Below are 27,905 nucleotides of genomic sequence, written 5' to 3'. Positions count from 1 at the left end.
CTTCCTTCCACTTTTTATCGAATATTTCCAAATCGCAGGAGTAAACATTTACGTGACTCTGACTTTGTTTGTTTATATTACGTTCGGAAAAACGTTATGACAAAGAGAGGGGACATTAAAAATGCGTTGCTCAGTGAAAGGCTGAGATGGTCTTTTAGAGATGCAATGGTTAATTAAACAATTGACGGAAAAATGTAGTTCGTTCATTTTATAATTTTACTTATTTTTGCCCTTGACAACAATACCTCTTTTATAGTGTTGATTATCATAAGAAAAATAACACTCCTGATCGTTGGATCTCTTTTGACATTTCAATTGGATCTTTTTTGACAGCCGTTTTGATTCAGTCCGCACTACCTAGGTTATAAGCTACCTGAATACGCTAGAAGAAAAAAATAGAATGCCTCATTTTTCTATGTCGAGGTCCCCCCTTAAATATCTTTAAAATGAGAACATATCTTCGAATCTAGCATCACTGGTAATCGATCTACCGCTATGAAGTTGACAGATCTCCTATCATCGAACACGTTTGTTTTTGTTTCTTTTCGGTTCCATACATGCGGTGCGAGTGTCGTTATTTTTTCGTGAGTGAATATTTTATCTTTTCTCCGCTAATCTGAAGCTGCAGTTAATTGAAAATGGGAAAGTTCCGATCTAAGCTAAAGAAAAAAGTTGGCACCAAACGTTGGGGTCGAGGACAATCGTCCAGCTCGAACCCCGAATCGAGTAAACATCGAGCCAAAGCGAAGAGTCGCTTTTTCCAGACAAATTTGAGCCTGGCTCCGACAGCGCCGCATGATGCAGCATCCGCGGCGAGTAAGCTGACGCTGGAAGCTGTGCTCAAGCACGATGCTATCCAGTCGTACGGTGGGGCTGAAAAGACTGGTGGTCCAACGGTGAACGATATTGCCGCTAGCATGAAATCGTTCACCATGAATGACGTCGAGACGGATGGAATGACCGAAACACAGCTGGGAACGTTCAAGACCTTCCAGACGTTCGCCTCGAACTGGAGCGCGTGCAGTAATATGAGCTTCAAGAAGTTGTTGAACAATTTCCGGGCAGATTCCCAGCTTCAGAAAGACATGCTGGCGATATTGGCCGCGCTAACAGAGGTGGGTATACTTCGGCTGTTGTTTTGTTATTCCAGCTGAAATGCGTTTTATTTTTTGTAGGTAATCAAAGAAAAAGGAGGAACTCAGAGTAGCACCGAATATTTTCTGGGACTGATGGAAACAATTGAAGCGACCAAGGAGGATAATGATACAGTGGCAGCCGTTTCGTTGCTTTCGATGGGAATAAAATCCGTTCCGGAAGCTGTTTTGAGAAAAAAATTCTCCGAGACAGGTCAAATATTATTGACTCTTTTGGAGCGGTTTGTAGAATCGGATAATCAAAATGTCATGAGAAGCATTGTCGGATGTCTGTCGGTTCTACTGAGAGCACAAGAGTACTCACAGTGGAAATTATCTTCAACATTGAAGTTTTTCGATGCGATACTATCGTTTGTGATTCATACGAAACCCAAGGTGAGGAAGGCAGCCCAACATGCGGTGGTAGCTATCATCCACGGAAGTTGCTTCATGCTTCCTCCGAAATCGGTTCAAAAAGAGGGTGACGACAACCAGGATGATCAAATGGATGATGGAGAGCCGAAAAAGCCGCTAGTGAAGTACCATCCAGCCGGAAATCATGTAGCCAAATTTTGCGTGGGACAGTTCAAACCAGAGAATGTTACCAATAATCATACGCTTGTTCTCCACACTTTGGGATTGCTTCACAATGCGCTGCCGGGATTGTCGAAGGATGATATCAAACTGGTCGCTGAGAGTTTGCTGTCCATCATGACTGCCACGAATGTGCTGATTCGAACCAATGGCTTCCAGACGTTCCATTCTTTGTTTGCCTCGAGAACGGAAAATTTGACGCCCGTTTTGGCTGGAAAACTGATCACCGCGCTGTACGATTACAGGCCGGACAAGTCCGATTCGAAACAAACAATTGCCTGGCTGACGGTGCTTAAGGAAGGGCACCTATTTTTAGCCAAATATAATTTGAGTATATGTAGTGGAGCCCTGCCAAGATTTGTCGACATCTGCACTCATGATTTTTGGAGATCGGGTAAAATGGAAGTGGTTTCGGCGGCTTCCAATGCACTGAAGGATATCCTCTACGAATGCATTCAACCCTGCTGCGAAGATGAAGAAGTTGATAAACATCGCGCTTCGATTGAGCGCATTCTGAAGTCTATTTCTGATGTACTGAGTACTGCTCCGTTTGGACACGCTTCGAATCAAGTACTCATAATTTTGGCAATCTCCTTCGACATCGCTGGCCGTCATTTTGATAAGATTCTTGCACCAGCTTTGAAAACCTTAGGCAATCGATACGATCCGCAGTCTTCCACTCGAATTCAAATTGAGCATGCCGTGCTGCAAGCGGTTGGTTCCATGGATACCACTTTGGTGCTCGAGTGCATTCCATTGGCCAATAAGGCTGGTAAAATTGATCTGGACAAAACCTGGATACTTCCGCTGCTTCGCGAAGGACTCAATCAGTCGAAACTTGAAATCTTCGAGAATGTCATCCTGAAATTGGCCTATCAGTGTTACGTGCTGTGGAATGAAAACAAAGAATCGAACAACAAAAATCAGGCGCACATCTACGAGCTACTCTGCTGCCAACTTTGGGGTCTCTTCCCGGGATTCTGTCGTCGACCGAAGGATATACAAAATTTCCGCCTCATCGCCAGAACTTTGGGAACAGCGCTGAATGAAAATCCAGATTTTCGTTTGCCTATTTTGGAGGGTCTCAAGGAACTCATTTCCCATCTCGAGTCGGATGCGGACAAAGCGGCTATCGCCATGTACGCAAAAAATTTCCTCCCGCGACTGTTCAACATTTACACCACCAAACCCAAAGGTAGCTACGAGAACGAAGTCCGTCAGGCGGCTTTCGAAACAATCAAAGCATATCTGAGCATAACCCCGACTCCGGTTCTGGATGAATTGCACACCAAAGCGCTCGATGAGCTCACAACAAAGTCACCCGGCACCTTCAAGTATGACATGATGTTTGATCTCGTGGAACAGCTTTCGCTCTTCCAGACGGCGGATAAGCTGGACGATATTTACCAACGCTACATAACGGCTATTTTGAAGCGAGATAAAACGCAAGAAACGGTTGCCAAAACAAACGCCAACGTGCGACGCCAGATGAAGAAAGCGTTCAAGCTGCTGCAGGAGATCCTGGCTTCGGACAATGAAGGATGTGTTGATTTTATCGAGAGGAAACGCGGGAACGTGGAGAAGCTGCTGCTGGGCACGCTGCATTCGACATTCGACGGTATCCAAGCACCGAGATTGGCGTGAGTATTACCTTCGTTTTGATGTAAAGATCAAAGGCGTATAATTATATAATGTGCTTCCAGTTGTCTCAAACTACTCATAGTGAAAAACTCCGACATCAAGATCACCAACAAAATTGTCACACGAACCGTACCGGAAGCGATCGCATCCTACGGGGTAGAAACCGTCAAGCAGGAGAATTTGTCTAACGATCTGATCGAGACAATCGGAACCATGTTTGAAGTAAGCAGACTTTCTTCTTTCTATAATAAAAATATTATTGTTTCATTTGGTTACAAATTATTGCGGGGTTAAGAATTCTCGTAATCACGACGGTCAATAATTTAATAGCTAGTGCATTTTCTTCAAACAATTCTCAATTTATTCGAATAGGCGACCGGTTCGTCCACCATAATTCCTTTCGCGACGTAAAAAAAAAAGCTACGTGCTCTTCCTTCGATGGCTGTTTAAAGGGTTGGTACGAATCGCAAAAAGAATAGGCTAGAACCAGGAAGCACAACTTGTTGATCATAAACCTTTCAATACGGCAGTGTGCACCGTCGGAATGCTACCGCTGTACGGAGCACTGCGCCGAAAAGTATGCACATCGCGCTGGTGTGATCGATGTGCATGTATGACTTTCATGTCGTCTAAAGACGACGCTCGTACATACAGCTCATCGTGCGGATGTCGTCTATAGGCGACGCTCGTAGCGAAAGGGTTAAGGGGATTGGAAAGACGCTCATCTGTGCCTACCAGTCTTCAAAATGCAACTCGGTGCTGATGCGCAACATGATTTTTGTACCCAGTTGAACTCCCATTCCTTGTGTACGCTTGCGCTCTGGCGAATGAGCACGCTCCGAAACACAGATGAATTTTGACGTGGGACTACGTCTAACCGGAATATATGGAGGGTAAAATGAAAACCTAAACACAGAACATGCAGGAAAAAATGAAAGATTTCGAATGCTCATAGCTCGAACATTTCGTACTGGATAGGAGAGATGTTTGCATCACTTGATAGGGAATATTTCTACGCATCTATCGCAACTAACAAAATGTTGTTTTTCATTAGATAAACAATTGAATAACTGTAAAATATTAGGCGTTATCTAGACGCCCTAACTGCATCGTTTTGATTGGCCCGATTTACGGTTTCCCTAACACAGCCATCAAAACCAAGCAGCCTTGGGGAAATCGGCATTGCAAATACATGAAAGTAGGGGGACTTTTGTTCTCATCGAAAAATGTTCCCTAACACAGACTTTAAAACCAAGCAGCGAAATCGGCATTGCAAACACACGAAAGAGCCTAGAGGCGAGTGAACCGAAAAGTTTAAACCCTCTTAAAGCCAAAAAAGAAGAAAAAGAACACACGAAAGTAGGGGGAGCTTTTGTTCATGCAAGTCGGGGGTATTTTTGTTCCGACTGGAATGTGTTTCCCTAACACAGACTTCAAATCCATGAAGCGTGGGGAAATCGGCATTGCGAATTCATACAAATCGGGGGTATTTTTGTTCCGATTGAAATGTGTTTCCCTAACACAGACTTCAAAACCGAGGTTTCTGGGGAAATCGGCTCTGCAAATAAATGCAAACTGCGAGTACTTTTGTCCTCGCTTGCCTTTGTGCAGAGTGGAATATGTCTGTCCTAACATGATCTTCTAAACTTAGGAACCTGGGAAAATCGTGCAGCCACTAGAAGCGAATGAACTTCCCAGTTTTAAGCAAATTCGAGATTCGAGAAGTATGTACACTTTTGGGTTGAAAACTTCAGAGGGAAATGTAAAATAAAATAATCGTTTGATAATTTTTTTTTGTCTTTATTGGAAAGATTTTCAGCCTTAGGCTGGTTCATCAAACGTTTGATAATTCTTCCGTACATATATTTTGTTCTAGTCATCATACCAAACGTAAAAGGTCCGTCATTAAATTTACTTGTAACGAAGAACAATCAATCACAATAAATGAATTGACTTTACACGGCATTTGTTCATTTTTTTCACTCACAGAGCAAATATATTGAACTCAATTGAATTTGGAAACTGTTTCATTCAATCAAGAATTTAATCAATACAAACGAATGATTGCTAAGCTAAGGTAGTTCCACGTCAACCTTGCGGTTATATCATAGATATAACCCACTCATTTTTTTTGGTTGTCAGCGCCGTTTTTGCACCCAGTTTTGCGGTGAGTTCTACGCTGAATTTTGCGCCCTATTTCTATACTGCGCTCTAGAATTTGGATTGCTCTCTCTGTTGAGATATGAGTGTGTATGGAATGAGGCACGCATCACCCAAGTGAGAAGAGATGTTTAGTAAAGGGTGTGTCACATCAAATTGCATCACGGAAAAACGCTGTAGAAATTTAATTTTTAGGAATTATATCTTCAGCTTTCGCATATAATCAGATAAGAGTGTATAGATCACATTGGCCATGCTTCACTGTCAATTTTTCGTAAATTTGGAAAAATGTCGTCGAACGAAAATGAGCGTCGTGAATTAATCCTGCGCACTCATTTCGAGAATCCGGAGTTGTCACAACGGGACATCGGTAAGATGATGGGAATCGTCCAATCCACGGTCAGCAGAGTACTAAAACGATACTTCGAGAACCTAACCATCGACCGGAAGGTGAAGAACGGCAAATCTCGCTTCGTGCCACTATTCAAAGGACGTGTTGGAGTGGTACGAAGCCAACGGGGTCACCTTCGTGCCAAAGGAAATGAACCCGCCCAACGCGCCGGAGCTTCGCCCAATAGAGAAATATTGAGCGATTATGAAGCAGGCCCTCCGGAAGAACCCAAAAGTTGTCAAATCGGAGGCGGACTTCAAGAGAAAATGGATTCCTATTAAAAAAAAAACTACAACCTGACGTTGTACAGAACCTTATGGACGCGGTAAAGAGGAAGGTGCGAGCATACGGGCTTGGGCTCGAAGTATGAATAAAAAGAAAATGCCAAAAGTTGTTTAATAGTTTTTATTTTACTGTCTAAAATTTTCAAAAGGATCGGTCTACTGGGCGAATTTATACAGCGTTTTTTCCGTGATGCAGTTTGATGTGACACACCCTTTATCTTAATTCTGCGCCGGGTACATTTTGTGCTGTCGGGTTTATGAATTTTGTGCACTTCGCATCAAAAGAGAATACGTGTTTGCTTTGAACGCGCGCTGATGAAAATTAAACTTAAGCGCAGCGCTGCGTATGTTTTCTGGAGACTGGTGCCTACCTATAAATAAGCCTTAAATTTCACAGTTTCATCCATGGAATGCAGTTGGTTTCGAAATCATCAATCGATAACCTTAAATTCTTGGTCGAATTGAAAATATGATTTTGATGTAGGTGGAAAATCCTGATGTTTATGTTAGTCCTGAATGTGGATACGTCCCTCGAATTAGCCAGTGTATCGTCGGTATTGGTAATCGAACCGATTTTTCCACATGTATTCCCAACGGCAACTCCGATCTCTTGAAATCTAATATGGAGTTAGATTTCACATGAAACATCACGGCGGTTATCGGGTATCCTGTTTACGTTACCATGTTTCATCGGATTTCAATTTATTACGGGCTTAATAATTCACGTTACCACGACAGTTTTATTCCAATTATTTAATTCATTGGTACTAAGTTGCCATTAGTAAAATCGTTCCAGAAAACAACTGCAACAGAAACAACCGCTCAGAAAATGTGTAATGTCACAAGTAGGCTAGAAATATTGCAGGGCGGGAAAAAACATCAAAATGCCTCACAGGAAAAAGCGTAATTTCTGTTATAAATATTTTTTTTCGTTTTCGTTTCCTATATTTATTCTGAGGTCAATGTAATGGGAGCGAAGTTCCCATTTAATGAGAATAAGGAATCGAGGCGGCCCAAGTCGCCAAGATGACGCGATTCGAGTCGACCGCCGGCCCGATGTCAGAAGTGGCGGTCTCTAACACGCAAACCTGTGTTCCACTGATTGTTAGTTTGAAACACTAGTTTGATACGATCCTTTAGCAAGGTCCGACCGAGCTTTATCGAGTCTCGGACGGCATTCGTTTACTTAGTGCATTACGTTTGCCCGGTTTATTTTTTTTTTTTGAAATACGAAATACGTCCGATAAGTACTTAGAGTACAAAAAAAAACAAAAAAATTGGAAAAGTGGCAATTTCATTCTCAACATAATCTCCTTTTAGCTCGATACGCTTGACCCAGCGATGCTCCAACTTCTTTGTCACTCCTATACTCGCGCATAGGTCTGTGAGACCGAGAAATCAATAATTCATTTCTCAGAAAACATCAACCTACGACTTTTCTCTCTAGCTTCGTTATTCGTCGTTGATCATCGTTTAGCGTATCGTATGTGTTTGTACGAAGGGGACGTGTATAATTTTTTTACCACTTTCGGTCTGACACACCGACGCGAGTATAGGAGTAACTTTTTTGGACAAGTGACTTTTTTCGTATTATAGAATATTGTTCAATGAAATGTATAAATTATTGTTAGTGGCGTAGAATGTTTATTGAATATAATACATATAATTATTACCGGACTATTTTTATTTGATTTTAGTGCTTTTTGTCACCAGATTGAACGGATTCATATATTATTCGTCGATGTATTCCTCGTTAGATTCATAAGAACTACAAAACTACAAACTACATTTGTATACACTGCGTTTCACAACTATAGAATCACTCATTCTGAGTTTCCAGAGATATGTAAGAAGTCGATTGAATCGAAGTATATAGTGTAGGCCAGGGGTTCTCAAACTATTTTGGGCCAAAGACCCCTTTTCCACAATGATGTCATACCGTAGACCCCTATAGCCAAATATTTTTGAGAATCCCATCTTTAGTTTTTTTCTTTTTTTTTTTTTTGGCACACTTATCTCACTTCTTAACTAGGCGAACCTAGCCAGAATTTTCACCTGCCCCCGGGCTTCTGAATGCCAAAGGGGGACTAGGCTCTGCGAAATGCACGTATCTGCATGCTCGTGCCGTTTTAGTCCTGGCCGAGGAATTGTCGGACAATCGCGCAGGTGCTAAGGATGACCGACTTTTGGATGCCGGCCAATTCCTTCTCCATATTCAACACCTTTAGCGCTTCCAGAAGTGTCTTCGGGACAATTCCAGTTTCAGAGAGAACGACTGGAACAATTCTTGGGACCTCCCTTAGCCCCCACAGTTCCTTGAGCTCCACGGCCAATGGTCGGTACTTGCAGATTTTGCGACCGTGGGTCTCCTCCAGATTCTGGTTCAGTGGAATAGCGACATCGATGATGGTGACTTTGCGGTCGCTCTTGTCGTAAACCATTATATCTGGGCGGTTGTGGTGGATCGAGAGGTCGGTCAGAACAGTGCGATCCCAGTACAGCTTGAAACGGTCATTTTCCAGGACAGGTGCAGGCAGGTACCGGTAGTTTGGTACGTTGTCTTCCAGTAGAGCACATTGGAGCGCCAGTTGTCGATGAACAATACGGGCCACGTTGTTGTGGCGCTCGGTGTAGGCTGCGTTGGCCAAAACGGGACAGCCTCCCATAATGTGCTCTATGTTTTCACCTGGTTGATGGCACATCCGGCAAATGTCATCAACGTCTTGATGCCAGACGTACCGCCTGCAGTTTCTCGTCGGCATTATCCTGTCCTGGATGGCTATCATGTCGGTTTCTACTACTGAAGAGAGTTCACCACGCGTTAGCCACAGATTAGATGCGGCCTTGTCGACGTGTGGCCGGTCCAGTTGATGGGGGTGGGCATCATGCACTGCCTTCTGCTTCCAAGCTGCAATCTTCTCATCCACTGTCTGCAGATTGCAGTTGAGTTGGTACTCCGCTTGCGCCAAGTGCAGAGCGCTGTATCCTCTGTCGGCGGCGCAGACAGCCTGGTATAGCGCGTTTTGGTTGGCGCGTTCTGCGAAGTACTCGCGCAGTTGTTGTACCTGGGCAACACACAGTGCAGATATGTCGACTATTCCAAGTCCCCCTTCTTTGCGTGGTAGTGAAACTCTCTCCAGTGCCGATTGAGGATGGTGCATTCCGGCCTCTTTAAATGCTTTCCTCATCCTCCTCTCAAGGTCCTCTAGGTCAGTTTTGCTCCATTTGACTACACCAAAACTGAAGGTCAGCAGGGGAACCGCGAATGTGTTGATCGCGCGTACCTTGTTCCCCGCGTTGAGGAAAGTCCTCAGGACACAGTTCACTCGACTCAAGAACTTGTCTCGCAGCTCCGTCTTGATGTCGGAGTGGCGAATCCCGGTGAGCTTTCGGAATGCAAGATATTTATAGGATTCGCCACGAACCATGTCTCTTATAAACTCGCCGTCATAGACCTCGTAGCCTCCGGATTCGGTAAGTTGTCCTTTCAGCAGGTGGACACAGCGGCACTTGTCGAGGCCGAACTCCATGCAGATTTCCCTGCTTATGTCTTCGACAACCCGGATAGCTACACCTAGACGCCGACGTGAATCAGCGTAGACCTTGAGATCATCCATGTAGAAGCGCCGTGGGCGCCGTCGCCATACCTTATTTTATGACCGTTTCTATTGAGCGTCCTACTGAGGGGGTTCAGTGCCAGACAAAACCAAAGCGGGCTGAAAGAGTCGCCTTGGAATATCCCCCTCTTTATCTGCAGCGTTCTAGACTGCAACACATTTTCCCCATCACTGAGGTGCAGAGACGTACTCCACTGCCTCATCGCATGCTGCAGGAACCTAACGACGACGGGATCAATTTTGTAGAGCTCCAATACCCGGACGAGAAACATAAGCCTTCCTGTAATCGATGTAGGCCATACTTAGGTTCCGCTGGTTATATACCGCCTGGCCGACTATGGCTGCGTCGATGATGGCCTGGTCTTTGCAGTCATGCGTATTTTTCCTGCATCCTTTCTGCTCTTCTGCGATGATGTGATGCTGTTCGCAGTGAGCAGAAACTTTGGCGGTAATTATGCTGCTCAGTATTTTGTACAGACTCGATAGGCACGTTATCGGTCTGTACTTTGATGGGTTCAATGTGTTGCTGTCTTTCGGGAGGAGGAAGGTGACGCCACGGGTGGCGAATTCAGGAAGGTTGTGTGGGTCACGTAGCACCTTGTTGAAGCACTCAGCTATCTTTGGATATGCGACGGTCAGCTTCTTGTGCCAAAAGTTCTGAACACCATCGGGGCCCGGTGCTGCCCAGTTCCTCAGGTACCGCGAGGCTTCGCGGACATCGTTCTCTTCGACGATGATAGCTGGCATCTCTCCAATTTCACCACAACTCTCCTCCTCCCGTCTTAACCACATTTGCCCGTCGCGATGTTCTACTGGGGTCTCCCAAATACCAGCCCAGAAGTTCGTCACATCGCTAATATCTGGCAAACCTTCGCGGTAGTCGGGCTTCTCGTCGCTAATGTGGTCGTAGAACGCTTTTTCGTTATCTCTGAACATCCGATTTTGTTCCCGGCGCTTTGCAGAGTCAGAGTAACGTTTCAGCCGTTTAGTTAGGACGCTCAATTGCTGTACCAGTGTGTCGAGTTTTTCCATCAGCTGGTGAACTCCCAGCTGGCGAAGTTCAGTAGGCCGCACGATCACAGCAACTTGGCGACATAATTTCGCCGATCTGCTGCCTCTTGTGTACGCCATCAGTCTTCCAATTGCGGCGCGCTTGTTTAGGATCCGTTGCTCCAATCTCCTTCGCCATGGAGGCTCACGCCTTTCACGGAGATGTTGGAGCAGTCCGCCTCTTGGCCTAATACGGTATCCTAAACTTTTGGCGGTCGCCACAGCAGCACAGTAAACTTTCAGTTGCAGCTCCTCCATGTTCTCAGCATCAACCAAGTGCAGCGGAAAAACGTGCTCGTTCATGAGCTTTACTGCACTTGTCAGCCTGCGGGAATGCTGCAACTTCGGGATCCTGGGGCGCGACAATGGGTCTGTGTCGCGGAACTGTGAGATCGCCTCGTCGTAGTGGAAGACCAGATCGCGTAGTAGTTGTTGATCTGGCTGTGGGTCTTCCGGCTCAGGGGGTTGTAGTACTGTGGCCTCCACTGGTGCTGATTCGCGTGCCCCACTCGCGAATGAATTGCTCAGCCGTACTGAACTTCGTCTCGACACATCGCTTGCTCTGTTGTTCCTGGAGCTTATTTCTCTCTGCACCTGCTGCTTGATCTCGTCGATTTGCGTTTGGGAGAGCATGTTGTTGCGTACTATCGCTCTACGCCTCGCGTTCATCGCGTTCTGATCAAGCCTCCCGACGAACTCTGGATACGCTTCCTCAAACATTGTTAGTATTCGAGGGCGACCGCTCATGTCCGTCTCCAAAGCAGTGCAGATGTAATAGGCGCGGATCACGAATTCATTCATTTCGTGTGTCCACATGATCCGTCGCCTAGTAGTACCCACAAGTGTGGACGACTGTCGTCTGGCAGTCGCAACACGTCTCGTAGGCGCAGCGTTTCTTGGGTGATGTCGATGGCTGCTATTTCCGTGTGGCGGTAGCTCTTCGGGTTGAACCCGGCTGGTGGCCCGCTCTTGTACCTCGCCCTCCAGCCGCTGGCCGCTCGCTCTTACGCCCGTTCCAGGACCAGCTCCAGTTCGGGGACCCTCCGCGGGTGATCGCATTCTTATTACTCTTCGTGATCGTAGCTCCATTTTATTGGGTGTATCTCCTTTGCCCGGGAGACAGCGGGTTGGCAAGGCCTCCATGACCCGGGAGGCCTTCCCCGGGAGAGATATAGCGCTCTGACTCGCTCGCACCTCCTCACTTAGCCACTTTCGACACCCGTTCTCGGAGCCAAGACCAGGTGTGTGTTTCCAGTTAACGCCCGATCTAAAAATGTCGTCATATGATCTTCGTGGAGGCGTGAGATAGGAACATTTGAGACCAACAGGCAGGCTCCTACCCTATGTTGAACCCCATTTGAGAACCAATTTTTTTTTTTTTTTTTATAATTTCACCATCTTCGACAACGTTGTACAGACTGAAACCTTAAGATCTAAATTATTCTAAGTTTCTTATTCTAGTACTAAACACATTCTTGGACAGTGTAAAATCAAACACATCACTAACATTGTTAAAAGAACGTAAATACAAATTGAAACTATTGTTGAAACCATAATTCGTTATATGGAATGGTATAAGAAATAACGATGAATTACGAAAACGACGGGGAGGAATATTCCACGGAACTTGACGTAACAGTTCGGGACAGTCCACATTGCCGGTTATTAAATTATAAATAAATATTCTTTGTAGTTTGGTACGCCTGGCTGATAGTGTTTCCAAGTCAATCAGTTTACAACGATCAGCATAACTCGGAAGATTTATCGGATCATTCCAAGGGAGCTGTCGCAAAGCAAACCGCATGAAACTTCTCTGGATTCGCTCCAACGCAACGATTTGTGTAACGAGGAATGGGGACCAAACCGGTGCAGCATATTCCATGATGCTCCGAACTAGCGCGCAGTATAACTTTTTGAGGCAATACACGTCAGAAAATCCAGAAGCATGGCGACGAATGAAACCGAGCACAGTGTATGCTTTATCGGTTGTGATTACTATGTGCTCATTGAACTTCAGTTTAGAGTCGATCATTACTCCTAGATCACAGATCGAGTTTGCGCGTTCTATGGGCTCCAGCCCCATGTGGTATTGGTGGCGAATGACATTATTGCAGCGACTGTAGGATATGGCTTTACACTTTTTACTATTCACACGCATACCGTTATCATTGCACCAGATTAGCAAACAATTAATATCATCTTGAAGTTTGATGCAGTCAATGGATGATGCAATCTCACTGTAAATTTTGAGATCATCGGCGAACAAAAGCTTGGATGTGGAAAGTAGCTCACATAGGTCGTTAACATAAATAATAAACAGAAGCGGGCCGAGAACACTTCCTTGTGGCACACCAGATGGAATGGTGAATATTCTAGAGCGCACGGAATTAACAATAACGAAAGCTTTACGATCCGATAAGTACGAGTATATCCATTTGGTAATCCATGAGGGAAAACCAATGTGATTCATTTTTTGAATGATGAGATTGTGCGGTACTGTATCGAATGCTTTCGCGAAGTCAACATAAACTGAATCCATTTGTCACTTTGATTCAAAAGAACGTGATATTTCTGACACATAGCACATAAAGTTTGTTGTTGTTGAACGCCGTTTCATGAATCCGTGCTGGCTGTCAGTGATGATCGGTGCACTCACTCTATACAATACTGCGTGAACCAGCTTCTCAAACACACTCTATACAATACTGCGTGAACCAGCTTCTCAAACACTTTTTGAATAATTATTTAATTTGGAAACATTGCAGTTAATTAAATGAGGTGATCTGACGTAGTGGTAACAACCGTACCTCTCACGCCGAACACCGTCACTAGTTCAATTCTCACTCTCGACATTCTTCAAAAAAATGGAAGTAATGTGAAAGTCACTATAATACAGAAAAAAAATATTTTCTCATCATATTCAACAAAATAGATATAAAATTTAGTAAATATCGATTGTAATTAATAATTATTAATACAAATTACCCACAAACTTTGAAAACATTCAAATCGCACCTACCAAAATATCGAAATACGGTTCAATAGTTAACCTGGAATCTCCGCGTTCGTTGAGTTTCAAATGGTTTCTTCGGTTTCAAGTTGTTTGTAACCACACTGAAGCTTTTTTGACAAAGTATGATGATGAAAAAAGACGAGTGGGTAATGTCGGGGACATAACCGGAGTGACGTAGGACTATACAAAGGGGACAGCTTTTGCTAAATATATATTTTAAATATATTGTTTTATTTTCTTCTCCTACGCGAATACCTACCTATCTTCCTGAAAAATGGATTAGTTTACTGTTTACTCTTTATGAACATGTTGGGGGTTCTCAAAAGAACCTTTGGTGTTGTGTTTTTGCGTTTTTTTACAAACTTGATCCTTGGATTTTTTTCTGAAGGCTTTGTACTTATTAAATGTTCAACGCCGGGCATCTTTCGGCGTATGCACATATCGTACAATCAAAATGATGGCTGTGATAGGGAATGCATAGGTGGTAGTCAGCTCATTCACTATCATATGTTTCACTATTGAGCACATTACCGTACCTTAAACTGTGGTTTCGGGGACGAATGAATTGAAAGATTTGTAGTCTCCGAAAACAAAGTAAATAAAAATGAAAAAGATCTGAGGTTTTGGAGACGAACTCTACGATCTGTCGAGAAATAGACAAGCTATAAGCGTTCTAAAAAATCAACAGTTAATACAGGGACGGATGACCTACGCATTAAAGTCCTTTAAAATAAGAACAGAGCAGCAGGAAATACATAGCTCATCATGTTGCTCCTTAGTTATTCTTCTATACAATGCAGATGTAACGTCAGTCAATTTTCAATATCAGTTATCAACCAAAGAAAACAGTTCTTGCTACCGAGAAAATTCCTTAATGCCATCCTGTATACAATGTGTTGTAATTTGAAGCCACTTTTAATTCGGAAACCATGCGTGGGTTTGTGAAAACTGAATGATCAATTTAAAAGACTCCAACCACCAATAAGTTCAAGAACAAGCATAAACAAAATATATCAGTTTATATTATATGTCATATTATGTCACTTTAGAATGCATTGGTATTGTGAAAAACTTTTAATAACTCTTCTTTGAAAGGATTAATGGCCCTGAAAAGCGCCGTGTTTTTCGGTGGCTGGTTTTGCCACCAAAGCAGTTTGTATAAATAAACTTTTTCCTTCTTCTACCTGCTGCCGTTTTGCGATTGCGTTTGCCACTCTAACTCGATCACTTCGGCAGCCGAAACCATATAACGCCGACTAGGTGGACTGGTACACTGGTACTAACTAGAGATGGGCAAATCAGCTCATCATGGTGAGCGGCTCAGAGCCGTTCAGCACATACAAGTGAGCTGTTCATTTGGAACAGCTCTTGAGCTCAGTTGAATTTTGCAGTTGTCCACACAGTTGCATATGAAACGTAATCACCATGGGACATTGCATAGTGTGCATTTTCTTAATAGACGGAAAGCAAAAAATAAACGAATTTAATTTGTAATTGTACAAAAACTAGAACTGATATGAATTCTAATAATATAATATACAACAAATACTGAATGCTGAAATCCAACATAGAAGATGCTTAGGATATGCTGAACTTAAACAACAGAAAAACCAGCAGTAGCCAAGTAAAATGCCTCCAGGAATATTGGCCGAGACAACGTTTTTTGAAAAAAAACCATCGAGATTTTTTTTTTTTGCATCCGAGGATATAAAAATAAATCCACTAATAGGTGCAACGAGAAATAATTATTCACGATCACAAAGGTAACAAAAGGACCAGCATCAATCATCAACATTTATGCCGGGTGGTTTTCTGAATTGTTTTGATTCAGCACGCGGAAATAAATGTATGTGTTTCCACAGTAATGTTTAAATAACAATGTAATACATAAAATTTATTTACAAGCATATAATAATGTTTATTATTTTGTTTGGCCATATAAGAAAAATTTAATGATGTAACGAATGATTGAATATCTTCAAAACAAAAACCTTTTTTCCTATCTGGCATCTCTGCTAAAGCTAAAGTACGAAGAGGGACACACGAAAACAAACTGACATCATGCCATGAAGCACGGGAGACGAAAAATCCTTTCGCGTCTCGCAATTCACTCTCTGCAGCTTTTGCGCTCCACAGCCTTGCAGCTCAACAGTTCAACAGCTCAGCAGCTCAACAGCTCATCAGCTCAACAGCTCAACAGCTCATCAGCTCAACAGCTCAACAGCTCATCAGCTCAGCAGCTCATCAACTCAACAGCTCCAGCTCCGTAATGAGCTGATGAGCTGCGTTTTTTTTATTGCGAGCCGATCCGAATCCGCTACTATGATGAAGCGATTCGAATGAACAGCTCATGAGCGGATGGCACATCTCTAGTACTAACGCGCTCGGCCTAGCTGCCCTTGCGGAGCAATTGACGAATACACATACGGGGAATTGCAGACCAACATGGTTCGAGCGGGATTTTGCCTTTCCCTTCACTTTTCCTCCTTTGTCATGTCCAGACATGGCTGCTTGTGTTGGTTTGTTGATGTGATGTGATGCGAAACGATGTGGTGTACGGTTTCGATGAGAATGATCGTTACGGCAGCAGAGCGGGGATTTTTAAGCTGACTGGCTGGCTCGAGAATTACGCATGTGTGAGATTGCGACCAATGTTTCGTTAATTTTTTTTGACGTAGGACTACGTCTAACCGGAAGATATAGGGGGTGAAATGGAAATCTAGGCACTGAACAAGTAGGAAAAAATGCAAGATTTGGAACGCTTATAACTCGAGCATTTCTCAATAGATCGCAAAGGTTTTTGCATCAATTGATAGGAAATATATCTACGCATCTATCATAACGAATAACATTTCATTTTTCTTGAGATAAATAATTGAATAATTGTGAAATATCATGCACTATGTGCCCATTTTTGATTGGTCCATTTTGTGCTCCTCAAATCGTACCGACCAAAACGGGCAACCAGAGCAGCAGCGAAATAGAATGAAGCACGATTGGAAAGGAAAAAGAAAAAATGAACGAAACATTGGTCGCAGTCTCACACATGCGTAATTCTCGAGCCAGCCAGTCAGCTTAAAAATCCCCGCTCCGCTGCCGTAACGATCATTCTTTGTGTGGACACCGACTGGACAACATCGTTGCTTGACGGGCTGGACGGCGAGGGATCGAGTGCCTTTCTCAAGGCAAGAGGGCGGAGGTGGTAGCGCTGGAGTAGAATAGAGTAGAGTTTTCAAAGGGCCTTTCTCAAGGCTAGAGACGAATGAACTGAAAAAGTTTAAAGTCTCTATAATACAATACCTACCTACCTACCGTAACGATCATTCTCATTCAAACCGTACACCACATCAGTTCGCATCACAACACATCAACAAACCAACCCAAGCAGCCATGTCTGGACATGGTAAGGAGGAAAAGTGAAGGGAAAGGCAAAATCCCGCTCGAACCGTGTTGATCTGGAGTTCCCCGCAAGGGTAGCTAGGCCGAGCGCGTTAGTATCAGTGCACCAGTCCACCTAGCCGACGTTATATAGTTTCGGCCGCCGAAGTGATCGAGTTAGCTGGCAAAGCTGCTCGCGACGATAAGAAAACCCGCATTCGGAACAGAACACATCAATACAACAACAGGCAGTTGCAGCGAGTGGCGAGTGGCAAACGCAATCACAAAACGGCATCAGGTAGCAGAAGAAAAAAGTTTGTTCTTTATACAAACTGCTTTGGTGGCAAATCCAGAACAAGGCGGCATCGAGGGCGTTCGAAATGGTTTTTTTCAAAACCACGAGTACTAAGTTTTCTAAATTGGAACCATTCCATAAAACAAGGCGCTTTTCAGGGCCCTTAAACCTTTCAAAAAAGAGTTTAGGAAATACAGTTCAATGCTTTCTAAAACAATATCCAAAATAATAATGAAACACAAATTGATTTTTTCATAATTTGTTTGCCAGGATATGATGAGTATGTGAATTTGGCAGTTGTTCTGAGCTTATTGATTTTCACCAACTCTTAAATTGCTTCTAGATTGAAAGTACAGTAATTTACACTTATCTCGACATTTAGCTAATTGGACGGACCTGTAATGCGACATATTTAGTTGGACATTTTTTCCAATCCGATACTGAGTGGTGGTAATGCGACGTGCCATTGAATGTAATTTACTGTAAAATATGTCACAAGCTGGATGGAGTGTGTACCGCTAGAGTATGAAACACGCGGACCTCAAAAAAATATCTAATTTTCTTTCAAACCATAAACCCGTGTGGTTGTACGGCATCGGCATCGTGGACGTAACAAAGGAGGACAAGTTAAGGGAAAGGCAAAGTTTTAAGAGAGTATACCTAACAGCGATTATAGAGTTTCGGCCGTCGGAGTGCTCGAGTTGGCTTGCAAAGCTGCTCACGACAATCAGAAAACCCGCATCAAGAACAGAGCAGCTTCGGTTCGGCGCTCATCAAGGCAACAATTAGTTTCAGTGAGTGGAAAAGTGTTTCTCCGGCATGTCGCATTAAATGTAATTTACTGAACAACATGTCACAAGCTGGATGGGAAGAAATTTTCCAACTGTGAAAGCTGTGGCGAGTGGCAAACGCAATAGCTAAACAGGAAGGTTTAACCGAACAAGATGGAAATATCGAGTGATAACAAAAACACAACACCAAAGGTTCTTCTCAGAACCATCAACATGTTCATAAAGAGTAAACAGTAAACTAATCCATTTTTCAGGTAGATAGGTAGGTATTAAAAAAAAAATAGGTAGGTAGGTAGAAGAAAATAAAACAATATATTTAAAATATTTATTTAACAAAAGCTGCCCCCTTTGTATAGTCCTACGTCACTCCGGTTATGTCCCCGACATTACCCACCCGTCTTTTTTTTCTTTTTCCTTTCCAATAGTGCTTCATTGTATTTCGCTGCTGCTCTGGTTGCCCGTTTTGGTCGGTACGATTTGAGGAGCACAAAATGGACCAATCAAAAATGGGCACATACATAGTGCATTTGGACAATGCTTGATATTTCACAATTATTCAATTATTTATCTAAAGAAAAATGAAATGTTAATCGTTATAGAAGCGTAGATATATTTCCTATCAATTGATGCAAAAACCTTTGCGATCTATTGAGAAATGCTCGAGTTGTAAGCGTTCCAAATCTTGCATTTTTTCCTACTTGTTCAGTGCCTAGATTTCCATTTCACCCCCTATATCTCCCGGTTAGACGTAGTCCTACGTCAAAACGAAAAGAACCAGTCTGATAAGTATTTAACCTACAAAAAAAAAACAAAAAAAATTGGAAAAGTGGCGGCAGCTCGGTATACTTGACCCACAATGTTCCAACTTCTTTAATTCATCTGAAAAATATTTTCTTGAGGTCTGCAAAGTAGGCCTCCGAGGCGACGATGATCTCCTCATTCAACTCAAATTTCTGCCCGGCGAGTGACTTTTTCATGTTTGGAAACAAAAAAATTTCGCGCAGGGCCAAATCTGGAGAATACGGTGTATGAGTATGGTTATGGGCAGTTCGTAGTGCAATTCGACCAATTTAACCGTGGTGACGGCGGAATTTTCATTTTTCTAAAATCCGCGGATACGCCCGCTTGCACAAGGTCAAAACAAAACTACTAGTCCGATTCGGCTGAAATTTTGACAGTAGCCGTTTACGAGAATGTACTTCACGATAAGTAATCTCTCTTGCGATACTGTCACCATCGGGCGATGAGGCTAAGTATTTATCGGACCGCCCTTGTATTTCAGCAACGTCCCACAACACAGGATATTGTGTTTCAATTTTGTGTTGTAGTCAGAACTTATGACAATCTTGGTTGTACTCCTGCTTGAGCTCTTCATCTGTGCCAATGATAATCAACTTTTCTTGCATTATCACCTTGACTCAATCCATGGCTGTGAGTGACATATGATAATATAACATGATTTTGAAGCTTTTGTGATAATTTTGACAAATGCGGAAACTGTGAATATTCTGCTTAAATTTTGTTTTTAAGGTTTTGTCAGTACTGGCTACTGAACATCACGAGAGTATTCTACATCGGTAAACAGCCCACTTTTAAGATTTGCCCATACAATTTCGTAGGCTTTGGAAAAATGGAAATCACCAACACAAGAAACCCGTAACCTAAAACAAATAAGGATACACAAAGGAGTAATGCATGAAAATGAGAGAAAGTTAAGAAAGAAAGTAATAGAGTTGGAAGAAATACGGCCATTGGATTGGTCGAAATCAATATGTCAAGTTGAAATTAAGTGTAAATTTGAATTGCAGTGATTTGTAAATGAATTATGTAGTAATATGAATTTTCAAAACTAAAACAAACGGACCGTAGTGCATAATCGCGTTGGTGCTGTGTTATTTGGTGGTACTCACCCAATTTATAAAACCTAGTAAGGAAAACCCCGACAGTCTTACATTGAAGAAACGCAGGAAAGGGTATTGCGTTTTGAAACGAACCAGCTTCCAAACAGTCAGACAGTCCGATATTCTTGATATTGTTTCAATCGAGTTTAAGTCGTCACCCTGCAGCTGAAACACAAATTCAAAAAAAACTAAAAATCTTGCTAAGTTAGGGTCTCCTGGTGGTAAGTGAACTTAAGCATGTAGAAGTAACCGAGTAACGATTTCGTCGTTTTACTCATATAGCTGAGTAAATAATCCAGTGTTCAAAGAATTGCTCCGAAGTTTATTGATAGCACTTATAACATATAGTTGAGACTGATGCGATTCAGGGATCAGATTTTTTGCTACTGAATGCTGTCTGTGAATCACGCAGTACCTGACCACGGCCTGAAAGATCGATTCTCCGCTGGTATCAGTCTCAATATATGACGAAAAATAAATTTCTTGCTACATATTTTATCTTTAATATATCGAACATACCCTAACAACAGAGCTTTATTGCTGGGTAATGTAGACTCGTCCAGCTGGAGTGAAAATCTATAATAAAATCTATAATAATAAATTGAATAACATTTTGCCCTTTTCGCGACTCATCTCAAGTTTCTGAAGTAATTTAAAAAAATAATTTGTTACGCCAAGCACCAAGGTTTTTTACGCGGTTTTTTGCGAGGTTTTCTTTACGCGGATTTTCTAATTAACGCGGTTTTTTAAGCGGATTTTCCAATTAGCGCGGTAAAGATCAGAGCAATATTACATCTCTTACTCTGCTCACATTTCGTCGTCATGCTCCGTCAGAGCATATGACGGTAATCATTGCTTGCGACGGAGCTTAGCGTTTATGACGGAAATTAGTGCCGCACTTTATCACGATGCTTACGTAGATTTTAGGTGACCTGGTATTTTTACGCGGATTTTCCAATTAACGCGGATTTTCAATTAACGCGGTTTTTTTACGAGGTACGTATCCCTCGCGTAAAAAAATCTAGGTGTATTATCATTCAAGCTCCAACGTATTTCAGAACGCAAATGAACTTGCAACCTACGGGTAAGCTTGTTATACAGTAAAATATCGGGAGCATGTGTGGACATTAATTTGATAATGACATCTTTCGTGTTGAATCGCATATATGTTTAAAACACAGAGAAATTCAAAACGTACCTGAAGGATTTGTACGCTCCTACTATTCGTATGACACTCCTCATAAGTTCGTGATAAGGTTTGATCTGGTAAACAAGCTGACCAGTCCAGAATTTCCAGATTTTATGAATGGATGCCAAATTACCCAATTATCACATTGTTTTTTATGTAAAAACGACAGTTAATGATTCTGAAGCACTTCGCTGCACTTATGACTGTTAATTTGTGTTGATAGTAAGCTACCTAAACCAGGCCTTTTTGAGGAAATTCTCCCCAAACCATATAAATGTGATCTCCAAAGCTGTGGGTCCTAAATCTAATGTGGAAGCTAATCCCGTGGGTTTCACTATTTCAGGAGAGTCTCTATGATAAAAAGAAATTCAACTTGAATAGAATTTGTTCATGCTGGAAGCACTTACGGAACGTGTCATGTAATTTTTCAACTCGTAACATTGCAGGCGGCAGTTTGATGGTTTAAGGAAAATATTTTCGAAACACAGCAATAAAGTTCAAATGGCCAATCTTTTAAATGAATCTAGTTATTATATCCTACACTATATACTTCGATTCAACCGACTTCTTACATATCTCTGGAAACTCAGAAAAAATGAGTGGTTCTATAGTTGTGAAACGCAGTGTAGTTATTCGCTAATACAATGGTCACACATATACACACACTCGCAGTGTTTGCCAAATGATCCACTCATTGAAAAAATCGCTTTCGTTCGTTCAAATATGATCTTTCAGGAAACATTTCCCCCAGCGGTATTCTATTGTTGTTATGTGCTGCAAATCACGACACAAAAGAGAACGAGACAACTCTGCATCGGCTCGCACTTCATTGCACACCAGCATGCAAGCAAAGCTATCATACACGCGTTCGGTGCAGAAAGCTTATTTTCTTCTTTGCCTCTAACATATGCATACCGACCTCTCCATGCATCATGAAACAGCAGGATCGTACGGACAACGCAAAGCGAAATATTCATATTCAGCTAATGTAGCAGATCCTGATTTTTAAGTCTCAGAGAGTGCAAACTATATGATTATTTAGCTCGATAGAGGCTAAGGGAAGGGTAGTCAGATTATATTTTCCATTTTTAACGCCTCTATCCCTTGAAATGTGTATATTCATATAGACCGCATAGTTTTACTAGCAACACCGCTCTCTTTCCCCATTTGTTGCTCTCCGCGAATGGTGACCGAATGATGACGTAATTTTTCTTGTATCATTTATTGCTTTGCACTTGCCTGTGCAGTGGGTTTCGCTATAGTAGAGCGGGACGATATATGTGCGATTCACATAGCACGTTACGGAGAAGAACGTCTACGTTCCGTCAACGTCTCCACCAATTCACACATGCAGTCAATGCTTTCACCAGCACCGTCACGTCAAATGCCAAACGAATGATTTATTTAATTTTATTCATGGTGTCGCCACCTACAACAATTGTAAATTGCAATGCCCTCTTTCAAATCAGCATGCCTAGAATCAGTTCTAAATTTTGAAAAATTAAATGAGAATCATTGAATTCAATTTTTTAAATGCTTAAACCCCGTAGTCCGACCCTTATGCAACAATTATAATAAATAGAATAATTCTTTCAACTAGTCGCGAATGATTTTCACCTTGAAATTTGGAGCTAAGAGATATGTTGGCATAAAAAGTACAGTAAGTCACTTATAAAGCGATATGCTGAGGCACCACTCAGTGTCGCATTGGAGTCGGTTTTGACCAGTTATTGGACATTTGCGACTGGTGGCGACTTTCAATGTAGGACCATAATTTGGGACCCGAACTCAATGTTTACAAAAATGTCCAACTAGAGGTAAAAATGTCTAATTAAACGTGTTGCATCACAGATCTGTTCAATTAGCTTAATGTCGATGTAGATGTAAATTACTGTTCAACCAAATCAAAACAAAAGCCGAGACACAAAGCCCAGACAAAAACCAAACGAGCCGTCCGTCTCCGTCAATTATTCTTTTCTACAAACCCTGCCGGTCGTTTTCGTTGAACGTATGCTGACGGGTCGTTACGTTGCTGGTGTATGTGAATGGTTTCATGAGAATTGCATTGTAGAATCATTGACGTATCGTGACGTGACGGGACGTGAACGTGACGTGTATGTTGTATGTGAATCGCACTATATGCGGTTCAAACTTGTATGCAGGCTTCGAAAATGGTATGCGATGTTTGATACAGATCGGATATGCAATCAACAGTCTTCGTTCCTCTCTCAGTTTAATCACTAAATATTACACAAGTGATTACTGACATTCATACAAGTATCTGAATGATCCTCTCATATTTGGTTATATGTTGGTGAGAGTTTACTTGCATGACACATTGTGTATCATTCGATTTTGATCGAAATCCAAACACTGCACACTCGTGAAAGAATTGCACTTGTGGAAGAATTGTAAACTGTAAACTGTTAACTAATCGGTGGCATATGGTTATTTTTTACATTGAAAGTTTCGGGAATGTTTTTTTATAATACTGAACAATATCGACTAGAAAACAAGTCGCAGGAAGTTCATAGGAATCATTTTATATCATCTTTTCAGGTCCCATCAAAAATACATTAAGCATTAAGTAATATTTATATATTAGAATATTAGAATATTAGAATATTAGAAATATGAAAACTTGAAATTCCAGAACCTTTATCATCTGGCAACGATCTAGAAGGTCGTTGTTCATTATTCTCTTCGAAAAAAGATCCGAAAAAACACACTACATAAAACGTAAATACGCTTCATAAAATGTAAAAAAATATGTTTCTCGCGAGCATGCAGTTATGTTATGTTCTGATTCTGATACCAATGAAACTCTAATGATAGTGATATGATAGTGCCCAGCGTATGAAATTTAATACGCAAAAATGCCCGGTTTTGAAAAACTGTTTTTGATGAAACTAAAGTGTTAAGCGCATTTTAAATGATACCACACGACAATTTAAGAGTGCTTTTTGTGTCAGTGTCATTTTATCCGTCATTTTTGTTGTTTTGTTGTGTATGGAAGCTTGCAAAGTTCGAGTTTCCCGTAAAAGTCGCAAAGTAAACATAACCTACACCTGGGCAGTAATGGGTTAATAAGTTGTTATGTTATTTTAGCTCTTTATACTTCCATGAATTACATTCAGATGCTTACTTTTGATTAATAACAGAAAAAAGTCGAGTTTCGTTATTTGTGTTGGAGTATCAAAAAATACTCTGTTTTGAGGTGGCTGAATAAGGTGACTATTGACCCTTTCATTACGAGCGTCGTTTATGAACGACATCCGCGCGACGTCCTGTGTGTACGAGTGTCGTCTATAGACGACATCCGCGCGACGAGCTGTGTGTACGAGCTTTAGACGACATGAAATTCATACTGCTCTTTGATCACTCCAGCGCGATGTGCATACTTTTCGGCGAAGTGCTTCGTACAGGGGTAGCACTTTGGCGGAGCACACTGCCGTATTTTTTTTTATCCAATTTATTTATTTAAGGCTCATCAGCATTTTAGCTGTAACAGAGCCGAATTTTAATCGTGTACATGTCACATGGTTATCATATCTATAATTAGCACATTACACAGTTGCCATTCGCCAGTATTCCTTCTATACCATTACATATGGTACATTCACACAGTAGCCATTTAGGCGTAAGAGTTATTCTTTCTGTTCTTCCATTATCCAGTTGGACCACCGGACAGCGGAGACAGTTGATTGATCATTGTTGAGTTATTTATAGAACAGTAGCCCGATGTGTCTGCAGGGCAGAGCAGTTGTATGGATGAATCGATCTTATTTCGACCGTGGATCGATCTCCATCGCTGATGATTGTTGCATGGACGTAGCTATTCTGTAACAACACAAAGATGGTCAATGAGGGCCCTGAGTTTTGAACTCACGATCGATCGACTGCCGTAATGAAAGGGTTAAAACTGAATGAAGATGAAGAAAACATATTTTCTAGAGTTTCTTCATTCAATTATTCCCTCTTCTTCAAATAAATACCAACAAAGCCTAAAAATACACAATAGCAAAATTACAGAGAAATTCAACTTTCGGTCTGTGACACCGTGTGCGCGTGTACGAGTTAAGATTTTGCACGCGAGTATAGGAGGGTTAATCCATCTGAAAAATTCGTTTTCTCGAGGTCTGTGAAGTAGACCTCCGTGGCGGAGATGATCTCCTCATTCGAGTGAAATTTCTGCCCGGTGAATGACTTTTACAAGTTTGGAAACAAAAAAAGTCGCACGGGGCCAAATCTGGAGAATACGGTGGATGGGGCTGAAATACTGACAGTAGCCGTTTATCAGAATGTACTAAACGATAGTAATCGTTCTTGCGGTACTGACACCATCGGGTGATGAGGCTAAGTACTTATCGGACCGCCCTCGTATATCATTCATTGGAATTCAAAACTATGGCACCACGATCAGAAGAAATTTCCCAAATTATAGATATTTTTAGACATTTATCGCACAAAATCATAATTCGTATACTTGCGGACGGTATTACAAGACCGTCTTAAACCCACAATGTTTTTCGTGCGCCATTTCCTAGCCTTCTTGTGACCTTACACATTTTCTGAGCGGTTGTTTCTGTTGTAGTTGTTTTCTGGAGCGATTCATTTCGGGAAACAGTTGCCAGACTTCTACGTTCCTATTTCTAAATAGAACAATACTTGAACGAGTAAAGTAATCATAACTGTTGCATCTTTTGATTTCAGCGCGAGGGTAAAATTAACGATTTTGTAGATTTGATCATCGCTGGGTTCACCGGCGACAGCACCCTCGTTACCAACACCATCTGGGTGCTGAAGAACGTGTTGCAGATGTTCACCGGTTCATTGACTGTGGAAACACTGAAGTTTATGCTGGAACAGGTCATGAACTTTGTGGTGGGCACCAACCGGACCGAGGTGGATGCCGCGCTCAACTTCTTGCTGATTTATATCAAGATTCTACCGATCCCGCTAGTGACGAACTATCTGCCGCTAATCGTAAGTCAAGACGTTTTCAGCTCTGTTATCAAGATAATAATAATCATTCATTTTTCCAGACAAAAGGACTCTCACTGATGGTACCAGATACCAAGCGCCATTCGCGACTTATTGTGGGTTACACACTGACCCGGTTGTGCAAACGTTTTGGTCCGGAGGAGATCATTAAGCTGGTTCCTGGAAACGACGAAATGACCCACAAGCGGTTGAAGAAGATCCGCAAGGAGATCGCTCGGGCCAGACGCAATAAGCTACAGGATCAGAAGAACAAGAAGAAGGGTGGCAATGCGAGCGACGAGGAGGATGATGATGGCGAGGATGAGTTGGCAGGTCACTTGGAGAAGAAGAGTTTGACGTAAGTTGGAAGGAAACTTGTCATGTCTGATAAGATAAGAATAATAAAATTATCATTCATTTTCTCCAGCATCGACGACATTCTGGCAGATTCCGACTCAGATTCGGATTCCGGCGTTGAAGATGAGAAAAAACCCAGGAAGAAGATTAATACCTACATTAAGGAATCGTCGGACAATATTGTTGATTTGGCCGACTTGGATGCGATTAACAAAATCACAAGTAATTGGAAAAATGGTAATCATAAAGTAAACAAGTCTTTATAATGTTTCTTTTCCAGCATCACAGCCAATGAGTCAATCGAAAACGGGCAGCTCGGAGGTGAAGAAGAAAAACGATGCGAATCGTGGCTTCAATACCGCCCCCGATGGTCGACTGATCATCGAGGATATTGAGGATTATTCCGATTCGGATGAGGATCCGGATGAGAATGTTGGTTATAAGGATAAAGCAAAGAAGAGAGTTTATGACGAGGCAGATAGTGATAGCGATGGCGATGACGGTATGGCTGAGGATGCTGAAGCTGGACCATCGTCACGCAAGAAGAAGGCTATGGAAGCGATGAGTATGCGGTCTGGGATGAGCGGAGCAATGAGCACTAGCAGCAGTCGGTATGTAGCGGGTGGTACAGGTATTCATCGACCGGTGGCAGCTTCGGTTAAGTCTGGCTACAGCAGCAAATCAACCAAGTCGAATAAGAGTGCGAAGACATACGCATCCACCGGAGCGGAGTACAAGTCCAAGAAGGCGCAGGGCGATATGTTGAAGAAAAATAAACACGAGCCATACGCATATGTTCCTCTGAGCAGAAATTCACTCAACAGAAGGTATTTTGTGTAGTACTGAATAATAACCAGTATTTGTTTCATAACATATCTCTATCTTCTAGAAAACGAGCGAAAAATGCCGGTCAATTCAAAGGTATTGTTAAGGGTGCCCGCAAAGGTGCAGCGGCAGGTGCGAAGAATAAACTAGTAAGTAAGGGAGCTTCCAAGCGGAAGTAAAACCGTGTGACTATATGTAATTTTCACGGTAACATAAATGAAGTGTTTTGAATATACCGCCTAGCATAATGCAGGCCGGAACTTATCAAACCTAAAGAAATATATAATTCGTGATAAACAGTAA

At 42.2% G+C, this 27,905-nt stretch overlaps 2 protein-coding genes across 2 annotated transcripts in view; one reads left to right on the top strand and one right to left on the bottom strand.

The window, feature by feature from the left end:
* The window catches only part of LOC129779898 (squamous cell carcinoma antigen recognized by T-cells 3), a 52,604-nt gene that overhangs the window by 21,109 nt on the left and 3,590 nt on the right, over positions 1-27,905 (bottom strand). The window lies entirely within an intron of this gene.
* LOC129779896 (RRP12-like protein) lies at positions 521-27,905 on the top strand. The gene is made up of 8 exons (XM_055787653.1): positions 521-1,115; positions 1,176-3,367; positions 3,431-3,590; positions 26,151-26,423; positions 26,483-26,778; positions 26,848-26,999; positions 27,058-27,604; positions 27,667-27,905. The coding sequence occupies exons 1-8, from the start codon at positions 639-641 to the stop codon at positions 27,779-27,781; spliced, it is 4,212 nt and encodes a 1,403-aa protein (XP_055643628.1). The 5' UTR covers positions 521-638; the 3' UTR covers positions 27,782-27,905.

Source organism: Toxorhynchites rutilus, chromosome 3 (genome assembly GCF_029784135.1).
Source record: "Toxorhynchites rutilus septentrionalis strain SRP chromosome 3, ASM2978413v1, whole genome shotgun sequence".
Classification (NCBI taxonomy): Eukaryota; Metazoa; Arthropoda; class Insecta; order Diptera; family Culicidae; genus Toxorhynchites; species Toxorhynchites rutilus.
This window is presented reverse-complemented; position numbering and strand designations above follow the sequence as displayed.